The 12,334-nt window shown below is 61.0% G+C and overlaps 1 protein-coding gene across 1 annotated transcript in view; it reads left to right on the forward strand.

Annotated features, from left to right (window-relative positions):
- Window positions 1–12,334, forward strand: part of TSC2 (TSC complex subunit 2) — a 32,656-nt gene that overhangs the window by 2,576 nt on the left and 17,746 nt on the right. Inside the window, 14 exon segments of the mRNA XM_044379111.3 lie at window positions 742–852; window positions 1,697–1,841; window positions 2,836–2,953; window positions 3,402–3,450; window positions 3,850–3,975; window positions 4,286–4,359; window positions 4,569–4,695; window positions 5,458–5,601; window positions 6,444–6,581; window positions 7,148–7,251; window positions 7,558–7,639; window positions 8,622–8,777; window positions 9,222–9,338; window positions 11,707–11,829. Coding sequence (XP_044235046.1) covers window positions 742–852; window positions 1,697–1,841; window positions 2,836–2,953; window positions 3,402–3,450; window positions 3,850–3,975; window positions 4,286–4,359; window positions 4,569–4,695; window positions 5,458–5,601; window positions 6,444–6,581; window positions 7,148–7,251; window positions 7,558–7,639; window positions 8,622–8,777; window positions 9,222–9,338; window positions 11,707–11,829 — 1,614 coding nt within the window.

Consider the following 12,334-nt stretch of genomic DNA (forward strand, 5'->3'; position numbering starts at 1 on the left):
TCTTGTTGTGGCTTAGATTGTGTCACCGGGAATGTTGTGCATAGGACAAAGAAGGTGAAAGTTCCAGGGTATCCTGAAAAAGGATGTGGGTCAGACAACATCTAAAGGACATTTTAGTTCCCTCCTAGGAGAAGTGAGCCCGGGAAAGGTTGAGTGGTCTGAAAACTCTGGCTGAAGGGAGCACAGGATGGTTAAGGTGGAGCAGAGAAGGTGACGAGAGGCTGATTCTGAGTAGCTTCGGGGAACAGGACCCAGCTACCCCAGGAGGCAGATTCCAGGAGCCCGCAGCATTCTCGGCAGCATAGGCAGGACAGGCGTGTGGTACAGAGTGGCCCTCAGCTGGTACAGAGAGGCCAGGGGAATGGGATTTCTGGGTCAGGCTGCAGACCCAGGTAGGCCCGGTTCTGAGACTCTTCCAGTGGCTTTCTTCCCTTGGGTCTGAGCACGCTCTAAAAGGGGACTCCTGGCCGATCCCATGGGGCACCCGGGACAGCTCCCCTGGCCTGCTGCTCTCCTCCCTCCCCGCAGGCTGTTGTCAGGACTTGCGTGGGCTTGAAGTAGCTTGCAGCCGTTCCGCTCGGCACACTCTGGTCTCGTGCGCTGTGACGGGTGCACGACGTGTGGGCTTTAGAGGAGTTCTAAGTCAGAAGAACTGTTCTGCTCCATCCTGTGTTCATGGTACCGAGCCTTGAGTTGAGGGGGCCAGCACCCCTAACCGCTGTCCCTCTGTGCTGGTGGCAGCATGCGGTGGAGGCGCTGTGGAAGGCCGTGGCGGACCTGTTGCAGCCAGAGCGGCCCCCGGAGGCCCGGCACGCGGTGCTGGCTCTGCTGAAGGCCATCGTGCAGGGGCAGGTAACAGGCGGCAGGTCTGGGCGCAGGTGGAGCTGGGCTGGGTGTGGGAGGTGACGTTGGGCGGCCACGGACTGCTCCCACTGTGCCACGTGTGCACGCTGGTCTTTGGTGAGGGCACCTGGCACCAGGTCTCTGCCGCCTGACCACCTAAGTGGGCACCCTAGCCTCTTGAACCCGGGGGACCCCGGGTGAGTCACTGGGCCTCCACCTCCTCTCCCGCAGGATGGGGATGGTGCTGTTCCTTCCTCTGAGATGTTTTAGGGTGCTGATGAGGCTGTTCATGCGAAATGATGGGGGTGTGCCCGCCGGGAGAGACGGGTAGCCTCCTGCTGTCCTCATGCCCCCACCTTGGGCCTCTGCTCGTGGCTCACTGTGCTCTGGGCTGCAGCCACGCTGCTTTGAGCCTCTCCTAGAACATTCCTGCCTGGAAGGCTCCCTTTCCTCTTGCCCATTTCCTCCAGCCCTCCACACCCCTGCTGCATGGAGCGGCCTGTGCCCTCTCAGTGGTCAGATTGTTTTTGTCACGTGCAGACATACGTGTGTCTCTTCTTGGCCATGAGCCCCAGGAGGGCCGGAACTGCACTGTCCCCTGCTTTGTGCCCAGTGCCGTGCTGGGTTCACACACAGTAGGTGCTGTACGTGCACGCGATCCCCCCCCCCCCCCCCGGTCTGGAGCTGCTCCAATGTGCTGTTTGTTGCTTACAGCCAGTGCCTGTGGGAAGGAGAATGGGTCCCAGGGTCAGGAGTCCTCGAGTCCTCTGTCCTTGGACTGCGTATGGCTGTGTGGGAAACGCAGCCGGCGGGGATCCTGGCAGGACTGCTGACCTTGTGCTTTTATCCTCAGGGGGACCGCTTGGGCGTTCTCAGGGCCCTCTTCTTTAAGGTCATCAAGGATTACCCCTCTAATGAAGACCTACACGAGAGACTGGAAGTGTTCAAGGCTCTCACGGACAATGGGAGACACATCACCTACTTGGAAGAAGAACTGGGTGGGTGCCACAGCGGGTGTGCAGTTTCTCTGACGTGGGGGGTCCCGTTGAACCGGGATGCGAGAAGGCCGCTGAGGCGCAGAGGGGCTGCTGCAGTTTACAGGGATGGCCTGCAGAGGGCGCAGCACTACGAGGTTCTGCTTGCCTGCGTGCCTCCTGGAGCAGCCACCGCGTCTCCTGTCTCCTGGGGAGCTTGTTAGAGATGGGCAGCCCTGGGCTTCACTCCGGTTGGGCTGGCTCAGAGTCCCTGGGGAGTGAGGCCTGCTAGGTGGGCAGGAGGTGGTCCAAGTTCTTTTGTAGGGAGAGTGTGCTGCTGACCCAGGTGTCAGCCTGTGGTTTATTCAGGGTACCCTAAGGTTTCTGGGGCTGGGCCTGCCTTGTCGTGTCTTCTTCCTGGGCCTCTCTGTGCCCTGGGCCTGACCTCCCAGCTGTCCCCTTGGCTGGGCTTCCTCTCTGTTGTCCTGATGGGGTGACGTTTCCGTGGATCTTGAGGTTTCATATCACTGCCGTGGGGAGAAGAGAAAGGAGGAGGGAGAAGTCAGTCTGACTGGGGCCCAGAGAGGGGCCTCAGGCAGCTCTCCGTCTCCAGGACAGGTGCTGACTGGCGGCCTTGCTCAGGTTTGCTAAGGTGATTTGGCCAGCAGTCGCACGTGGCTTTTGTCCCTGTTGAGAGAGTCTCGGAGGGATGGGGGACGAGGGGTCTGCCTCCTAGACATACACCTAGTGATGCTCGCACCGCCCAGCCTCGGGGGCCCGGGCTCGGAGCATCAAACGCACAGACTTGCTCCTGCCCCTCAGTGCATCCTGGGGGCTGGTAGATTTCAGAGTCCGTGTGTCTGACCTGCTGGGACCCCAGCTGAGCCTGTGTTGGCCTGTGTGTGGCCTGGTGTTGCATGGGGGCCGGTGGCGTGGCCGACAGCAGTGGAAGGGACCAGGGTGCGTTCCTGGGGAGGAGGTGAGTAGGCATTACATTGCCGTCTTCTTCTTCCCTCAGCTGGCTTTGTCCTGCAGTGGATGGACGTCGGCCTGTCCTCAGAATTCCTCCTGGTGCTTGTGAACTTGGTCAAGTTCAACAGCTGTTACCTGGATGAATACATTGCATCAATGGTCCAGTAAGAAGAGTTCCGATGACGTCCCTCTGATCGTAGCCCCGCTGCCTTGGGTGATGTGTGTAGCTCGGCGCGTGAATAAAGCTGTGGAAATGAGCACAAATGGAGATGCTGGGAGCAGCGTGGCCCCTTCTACTCGGGTTGATAGAATGATAGCGCTTTCTCTTTAACAGATGAACCACATCAGTTGGTTTTCTTTGTAATCGCTTTTGCTGTCGTTTTTCATATACTCTGGGAGCCGTGAGGGCAGGGGCTGGGTCTTGCTGGTGCTGTCCAGCTGCCGCTGAGCAGTGGTTGGTACAGGGCAGGCACCTCCCTGTTTGTGTGTGAGTGGAGCCCTCGGGGGGTCGAGTTCTTGGTTTAACTACCTTGTAGAGTCACCAGAAAGTGAGGCGGATCCATGCAGCCTCCGGGAAACATCCTTCCACTGACTTCGCGCTTCCTCCAACAGCATGATCTGCCTGCTGTGTGTCCAGACCGTGTCATCCGTGGACATAGAGGTCAGTAGCTGGTCCTCCCCAGGGATGGTCCTCTCACCCTCCTGGGCAGGCCGGGTGGTGGAGCGCTCGAGACCCCAGCTCTGGGGTCAAGCCCTGCACTGCCTCTCACTGGTCGTGTGGCCCTGGGCCTGCTGTCGGCTTCTCTGGTGCTCAGGACTCTGCAGTAAGTAAGGGTGGTTGGTTGGATGATGTCCGTCGTGGGGTCGTAGTTCAGGATGGGGTGCCCCACGGTGACCGTGATGCTCACTCGCTCTTGCTGTTCTAAGGAAGGCTGCTTTGGCAGTGGGGAGGGGCGACCGTCACTGACCAAAGGAGGGAGGGAAGGAGGCTGGGGGGTCACTCCCTGTGGGCAGGAGGCAGGGCAGGGCCGGCGTGACCCCTGTCCCCCCCCCCGCCAAGGTCTCGCTGCAGGTGCTGGACGCCGTGGTCTGCTACAACTGCTTGCCGGCTGAGAGCCTCCCCCTGTTCATCGTCACCCTCTGCCGTACCATCAACGTCAAGGAGCTCTGTGAGCCTTGCTGGAAGGTGGGGGTCTGAACTGTTGTTCTGGAGAGCTCTGCCCTGGATGAAGTTAAAAGCCAGGCACGTGGATAGGACAAGGGCCATGCCGTGTTCAGGGAATGGCCACCTGCCCTGTTGAGGGGAGTCCAGCAGCATTTTCCCAGGGGGCTGAGCCAAGGCCAGGATTTGAGTAGCATGTTGAGAACGGCTGCCCGTGTGTGTGGGAGGAGGTGGCGGGAGGCGGCTGGCTTCTGAGCAGTGGCTGCGAGGCTGGCCCCTGGGGTGTGCGGCTTGCTTCTGCCCATGTCTGACGGCGGTGCGTTGTGTTTCCCAGCTGATGCGTAACCTGCTGGGCACCCACCTGGGCCACAGCGCCATCTACAACATGTGTCGTATCATGGAGGACAGGCGAGTGCGCGCCGGGCCGGGCCGGTGTGGGCCGTGTGGCGTAGCCTTCTCGAGGGGGCTGAGTGCTTTCTTGTCCTTTTGGGGCGGCTGCTCCGGAAACGTGCTCTACAGCTAGAGCTTATGCCCCACGTGCCTGCCCCGTGAGAGCAGGGAGCATGGAGGGCCACACGGGCCCCGCTGACACATGGTCTTCCTGTGGATTGTTCCAGAGCCTACAGGGAAGACGCCCCGCTGCTGAGAGGGGCCGTGTTCTTCGTGGGCATGGCTCTCTGGGGAGCGCACCGGCTCTATTCCCTCAAGAACTCTCCGACGTCCGTGCTGCCCTCGTTTTATGAGGTGACTTGGTTTGTGCACAGTAGCTCTCGGGCGGGGGAGGGGGGGGGCGGCCCTCGGGTTGAGTGCAGGTCCGCGGGCGGCGAGCCTGCAGCTTTGTCACTTGCTTTGCAACTTGGGGACCGTGAGATTGAGGACCCTTGGAAGGTTTGATTTTTAAGAAAATTTTCTGTCTTATAAATTTCATCTCCTATAAATTAGCATCAGGAGTGCACCAGGTTTCCGCAGGTGATGGTTTCGTCTTGTCAAGCGCTCGTCTTACCCTTGCTCTAGAGCAAGGCCCAAGACGGAGCTTCCGTGTCTATGGAGCGCAGCGTTCAGGACCCTGGCTATGCGTGTTCTCACGCCGTGGGCATGGCGCCCTGTGAGCCGGGCCCTCCTCCTGACGAGCTGCGCCGTGCCCGGGGTCCAGGGGCCGCAGTCTCCTGAGCCGCTGGTTCCTCCCGCCGCGCCCCGCTTCCCGGGTTGTGGACAGGGTGGTGTTCGAGCTCGGCTTCTGCGGGTAGCGTCCAGCTTCTGCGAGGCTGGTGAGCCAGCGTCGCAGAATCGGTGGAGAGTGGTCTGCTGAGTCCAGCCCTCTGCAGCCAGGGTAGAAAGAATGTTCCCGGGCTCTTGACATACTTCGTCTGTGGCCCGGGAGAGACGCGTGGGGAGCAAGTCCCTCAAAGGCATCTTGTGCTGGGTTCTGAGGGCTGTGGGATGGGGGCGTGCCGGGCAGGAGCGGGAAGCGGCTGACCGCTGGGTTCCCTGGGTCTCTTGTTCCAGGCCATGACCTGTCCAAACGAGGTGGTGTCCTACGAAATTGTGCTCTCCATAACCAGACTTATCAAGAAGTACCGGCGGGAGCTCCAGGCGGTGACGTGGGACCTCCTGCTCAACATCGTGGAGCGCCTGCTTCAGCAGCTCCAGGTGACGTGTCCGTGGGCACCGGGAGGCCCGGGACTGCGGGCTGGCAGGCCACGGGGCCCTTCCTCTGGCGGCTGTGGACCTACGGGGGTGGCAGGCCCCGTCCCCGTGAGGAGGGCCCGCCTGCCGGGGCTGCGCACTCGCACGGCTGTGTCCTCTCCCTGCTGAAGGTGATGGGCTTCAAAGGAGCTGCTCCACGTCTAGGAGCAGGAGTAGCAGGTGGGCGAGGGGGTGGGGCTGGTGCACTCAAGTCCCCTTCGTGGCCTGTGGCGCGCCCTGAAGACAGTTCCCAGAGCATCTGCGATGTCGCCCACGGCTTTGCCGTAACTTTGGCGGAGTACTGACCACAGTGGGAAGGGGGGGGGGGGACATGGTGGCAGCTCAGGGGCTGCAGGAGAAAGGAGGCTGTGTCTAGCCCGGGTTTGGAGCGGGGCCTCCCAGGGCACTGGGGTCAGCCTTGTACATGGCCAGGTCAGTGGGAGGACTGGACTGCCATCCCTCAGGGCCTGGCTGCTGGGCCAGACCGCCGTCACCGACCAGGTAGCTAGCGCCTGCTTCACCCTCAAGTGGCAGGCTGGGAGGCCACGGCCCGGGGCCTCTAGATGCTAGACCTGTGGGGAGCTGTGAACGTGCTCGGAGTCGATCCTTTTGAGGCCTGCTGGGTGGGCAGAGTAGGACTGCCTGGGGCCCTCACTCCCCAAATGAGCGAGAAGGGCCCAGTTGCTCCCCGTGTCCCAGCGGGAAGGCCTGAGGGGGTGTCTGAATGCAGCTTGGGCTCAGGACTCTGAGGCCGGGTCCTTGAGGGAAGCCGAAGTCTCCTCGGTGATGGCCCCTATGTGTTGCAGAGCCTGGACAGCCCGGAGCTCAGAGCCATCGTCCACGACCTGCTGACCACGGTGGAAGAGCTGTGTGATCAGAATGAATTCCATGGCTCTCAGGAGAGATACTTTGAGCTGGTTGAGCGATGTGCAGACCAGAGGCCTGTAAGACCTCTTCTCCCCCAGTTGGCGGGGCCTTTGGTGCTCAGGGTAAAGGGTTCTTGAGGTCAGGCTGCTGGGGGAGAGGTGGGACCCTCCGGCTCTGGGGGCCCTGGTGGTGCAGGTCTGAAACGGCTGTCCTTGATTTTGAACTCAAGGGCTGGCAGGCAGGCTTCTGCTTCTCTGGGAAGTCTGCTGGGGCGTCAGCAAGCTGACTGCGTGTGGGACGGTTAGAGACGGCGCTAGCCTAACCGTTGGTTTCCTTCCCCCTGTGCGGAGGAAGGTGCTGGCCAGCTCCGTGGAGACTTGTTGCTTGGTGTATCTGCTCACCGGGCATCAGGAAGCGCGTGTGCCAGAAACCCACAGCCTGATGCCAAGGCTTTTGTGTGGGTTTTTAAATGAACTCTCTTTGCTGCCATTAGCGCCTTTGTTGTGTGGACTGCCCACCTGGGGACGCGGCTGGCATCGGTGAGCGGACTCGCTCCGCCAGGGCCAACAGCACGGCCCGAGAGTGTAGAAAAACCTCCTCGGGGCAGAGCAGCTCATTAACACCAGGGTCCTTCTTTCTGCAGGAGTCCTCCCTCCTGAATTTAATAACCTACCGGGCTCAGTCAATCCATCCGGCGAAGGACGGCTGGATTCACAACCTGCAGCTGCTGATGGAGAGATTCTTCAGGTAGGAGCCTCTGGAGGCCTGCTGGGAGCCCAGGCCCGGTCTAGTCGGGGTTTTCCTTTCTCACTCTTGGAAGGACCAGTGGTCGTCTAGAGAGACGCTGTGTCTGAGGGCTGAGCTCCCTGCCCCGTTGTGCTATTTGGTCTGGACAAGCTGGGCCCCGTGCGGGGAGAGTCCAGGGTGGGTCTCCCCTGCTGCAGAGGTGCGTGGGCCTGGGCTCAGGCTGTGGGGTGAGGTGGGGCCTGGTGGAGGGCGAGGGTGGCACTGTGCCCCCCACCCCTGGCCCCAGCAGGTGTGCCCCGCCCGCAGGAATGAATCTCGCAGTGCCGTGCGCATCAAGGTGCTGGACGTCCTGTCCTTCGTGCTTCTCATCAACAGGCAGTTCTATGAGGTGCGAGTCCTGCTGGGGATGCGGTGGGGGGAGTGCCCTGGGTCAGCGGGCTCGAGGTGGCGGGGCTCTGCATGCCTCGTGGGTCTGCCCTGTACTTGGGGTCAACAGGCGCCCCTCTGTGGCAGGCTTTCTCAACAGGCTTGGCTCACCCCCTGTTCATGCGCTCGGGTGTTCTTTGTTGCCTCCCGCCAGGCCTGTGCTGGGCCTAGAGTCGCTGGGCCGCCCTCAGGGATCGCAGTCGCAGGCCTGTTTGGCACCTAGAACTGAAGCTCTGAGCAGAGTCTTGCGGGGGGGGGCATTTTCTTTTTGCTCTTGTACTCACACTCTGCAGTCCTGGCCGGACCACAGTGGTGCCGGGCCCTGCCTGCCTCTCTACTGCTGGTTCTTTCCCTTCGCTCTCTCTTACTTGGTCTGTGGCCAGGGTCTGTCCTCGAGACACATCGGCATTCTGCCGCTTGCGTGCCCTTCCCTGCAGGCGCTGTACTTCGGGCTCTGGGTGGTTTCTTCCGGGCAGCCTCACCGGCATTTCTGGTGTTCCCAGTACCAGTCTGCCCACTCCTTCCCTCTTAGCCATCCTTCTTCCTACATCTCTGTCCCTTGGAATCTAGTTCAGTGCTGCCTGTTCCAGGAAGGCCCTCTGGGTTCTCAGCTTCCTCATGTCAGGGTTGGTCTCGTCCTGCTCTCTGCTGCTGTGGTGCTTTGTACCTGGCTCTGTGAAAGCTCTTGTCACACTGCCCATCACAGTGGGCTCTGTGATGTTGGGGACAAGGTCTTCCTGCTGCAGTGCATGTACACGGGCCCGCCACTGACGGTGAACGGGCAAGAGCTCGCCAGGATGCTCGCTGCTGCATCACACCTGGGCCTGTGGGCCTGGGCCTGTGGGCCTGGGCTGGGCCCCCGAGGGGCTGTGCAGAGCACCCGTCAGGTGCTGCCACATCTCTGCTCCACGTGGCTCACCCCCCCCCCACTTGTGCCACCACAGGAGGAGCTGATCAGCTCAGTGGTCATCTCACAGCTCTCCCACATCCCGGAGGACAAAGACCCCCAAGTCCGGAAACTGGCCACCCAGTTGCTGGTGGACCTGGCCGAGGGCTGTCATACCCACCACTTCAACAGCCTGCTGGACATTGTGGAAAAGGTGAGGGCCACTCGAGCCTGGGGCTCCGGGTACCTGGGCTGCCAGAGGGACCCCCATTTGTGGCCAAGCCCCGCAGGCAGTACTGGTCTCTGGAGTCTCTGTCCGCATTCTCCACAGAGCGATGGGCTGCGTCTCAGACAGGGCTCCCCTCCCAGCGGGGATGTGCGGTGCTGGGGAGGTAGCCGGGCCGGGGCTGCGTGGGGTCCTAGGAGACAGCTGTGGCGTTGCTCCACGGGAGCTGGGCCGGGCCGGGAGGCTTGATGCATTGTCCTGCACAGCCAGCGTGTTTTCCTCTGAACGGTGAAATATGTTGTGGTTTCTGAACAGCTCCTCGGGTGTGTAAAATGGAGCTTTTGAGAAAAAAAGGAGAAAGACTTGGGGCTGACCGTAGCTGCTGGGGGGAGCCCCGAGCCAGGGAGCTGAATACGTATTTTCTCTCTAAAGGTGATTGCCCGCCCCCTTTCTCCACCCCCGGAGCTGGAGGAGAGAGACATGGCGGCGTACTCGGCCTCCCTAGAGGATGTGAAGACTGCCGTCTTGGGGCTCCTCGTCATCCTTCAGGTGGGCCTCTGCCCTTGTGGGAGGGCGCGTCAGCCAGCCGCCTCTTCGGATGCCACTCTGCAGGGACATGTCTCCAGGGAGACCTGGGCACTCCCTGGGAGTCACAGGGCAGCCTGGTGTGACCTGGACTCCTCGTCACAGTGTGGGGAGCTCGTGAGGGCCACAGGGCCAGTCTGGGCAGAGATCCCCCAAGCCAGGACCCCCGCCCCCAGCCCTCACCGCTGCGGAGGCAGGGAGGGCTGCGTCCGTTACGGCCCCGTGGTTGTGGGGTGCTTTTAGCAGCTTTGTTGAGAGATGTAGTTCACGTACCGTAGAATTTATGCATTTCGAGTGTGTAATTCAGTGGATTTTCCAGTATCTTCGCAGACTTGTGTGGCCATCGCTGCAACTTTAGAATGTCTTCATTCCCCAGAAGGAACTCCACACCTATTAGCAGTCCCTCCCCGTCCCCCTCGGCACCCCGGCCCCGGGCAGCCACCGGTGCCGTGTGTGTCTCGTGGATCTGCCTGTTGTGGACGTTTTGTAACGGTGGACTCGTGCAGAGCGCGCTGAGCGTGTCGAGGCTCGCCTGGCTGGTAGCAGGGGTCATTGCTTTGCTCAGATGGCTCGTCGTCCCTCGTGTGGATTTGCTTATCGGTTCCTGTGCCGACGGACGCTGGGTGTCTCCACCTTTGGGCCGCTGTGAATCCTGCCGTGGTGAACGTCCGTGTGCCAGTGTGTGTGTGTGTGGACGTGGGTTTTCACTTCTCTTGGGTGCACGCCTTCGAGTGGACTTGCTGGCTCAGATGGCGACCCTGTGTGTAATCATTTGAGGAGGGCCAGACCATCTTCCCCCGGGGCCGCTCCATTGCCCGGGGCAGCGTGTGGGGCTGCCGTTTCCCCACATCCTCCGCATCCCCAGCACGCCTGGCGTTCTGCTCATCTGGAGTGTAGCCGGGCCAGTGTGCGTAAAGCGGTGCTTGGGTGACTGTGTGCGTATTTTTTTTGGGGAAATGTCTCTTCAGACCCCCTGCTCATTTAGTAATGGGATCATTTGTCTTTTTACCGAGTTGTGAGAGGACTTCGTGTGTTGTGGGTGAGTTTGTTGTCGGGGTGGCAGGCGTTCTCTGCGCCGTGCTCACTGTCCTATGCTGTGGCCGGCGTGCCTGTCCCTGATCTCTCCGCGTCCCAGCGTCAGTCACGCTCACTCGGCAGAATCAGTGTCACGTAAAATGTAGTATTTGCATCCCTGGCCTCAAACACTTCTCGTTCACAAAATGTCCCGAAATGCTTGTATGGGATGATTATTTCCTGGCATGGAAGCTCGAAGTGTCTGTAGAAAGCTGGCCAGCACGTCTGTGGCTCCCATCACAGGAGCTCGGCCCCCTTTCGTCCTCTGGTGGGTGAGGGGGTGCGCTGGCCTGGGCGAGCCCAGAAGCCTGCCACAGAGAAGCTGGGAAGGTGGTCCGTCGCCCTCACTTGGAACTCCAACCCCACAGACCCGGGGCTCGGGCCACAGAACCAAGCTGTTGGCTAGCTGAGCCCAAGTCCTGGGCCAGGCGGTTCTCATTTCTTTCTACGTGATTGAAAACGTGTGCGTCTGCGTGAAACACGCAGCAGCATAAACAGCAAAGAGTTAGATGGTGTCCGTCCTTCCTGCTGGAAGAGGCAGGCCTCGCCATCACTGTCCTTGTGCCCTGCAGTCCTTCTGAATTGTCTTGCGTGTTGAGTCCAACTCCTTTCCTTCTCCCTACTTTTTTAAAAATTTTTCTCGAACAGGAATAGCAGTGAGCTATATTTTAAGGCCCCGCTGCTCTCCTCGAGAGTACCACGAACAGGGAGGGGTCCCTCTAGCTGCGGCTGGCTGGCCCCTGCCACCCCACAGCACCCCCCACACCAGGGTCTCACCTGGCCTCTCCCAGGCTCACCTGTTGGGGAGGTGGGGCAGGGAGGGGGCTCGCCATGTGGATGACAGTCCAGCGGCTGGGTGAATGGCCCCCCGCGGACCCCTCTGGAGCCCGCAGGGCCTTGCTCGCCCCTGGTCTGTCCTGCTCTGCTGGGCAGGAGGGTGTGCTTTCGGCTCATGGGTCACGTTGTGCCTGTTGCCAAAGGGTGCCCCATTAGACACATTTTCTGATTTATTAGCAGATTGTCTGCTACTGACACGAACATGTTGTTTTTGATTTTTTGCCATAACCGAGAGTGTGCGCGTGTGGGTGCGTCTATGGGGTGAGGTCCTGGGAGCGGAGTGAGTGGCGTGAAGGCTTTGTGCGTTGCCTGCTTGCTCCAGAGAGCTCGTCCTGTTCCTCTCCTCCTGGGCACCGGGGCGCTGGCTCTGTCCGCCTTTCAGCCTCCTGCCCTCGAAGTGACCAGCGCACTCTCTTTGCAGACCAAGCTGTACGCCTTGCCTGCCAGCCACGCGATGCGTGTGTACGAGATGCTCGTCAGCCATATCCGGCTCCACTACAAACACAACTATACCCTGCCCATCGCCAGCAGCATCCGGCTGCAGGTACGACGGGGCCGGTGGTTGTCCATGGCTGTGGTGGTACCAGCTGCACCTTGGCTGGCCACGGCCAGCTTCCTGGGGCCTGGGAGTGCCTGCGGGGACCTCAGGCTGGGGAGGTGGCAGGTGGCCCCGGAGGGTTCTCCCGCAGACCATTCCGTCCTCAGCACCAGCTGAGGCTACAACCTCCCCAGGGCCTGGTGCCCTTCCCTTTGTCTGCATCCGCATATCTCCCCACGCCCGTCTGAGCCAGGTGGTGGCCGGGGTGTGGGCAGAGGTGGGATTCCATTGGCTTTCAGGTGGCGCGGCCCTGTCACCTCTGGGGCTACAGTCTGTTGGTGGCAGGGGCGAGGCTGCGCGGGGCAGAGAACGTGGCTCAGGGCTGCCATCATAGATGTTGGCACCAGGCTGAGTGGAGGTCCTGGGAACCTTCCAGAGCCTCTGCGCGGTGGGGCAGCCCTCCGTCATTTGGGCAGCCTAGTTAAGTGACCTGTTGTTCATCGGGGGAGGT

The sequence above is a fragment of the Ursus arctos genome, unplaced genomic scaffold, assembly GCF_023065955.2.
Source record: "Ursus arctos isolate Adak ecotype North America unplaced genomic scaffold, UrsArc2.0 scaffold_2, whole genome shotgun sequence".
In the NCBI taxonomy this organism is placed as follows: domain Eukaryota; kingdom Metazoa; phylum Chordata; class Mammalia; order Carnivora; family Ursidae; genus Ursus; species Ursus arctos.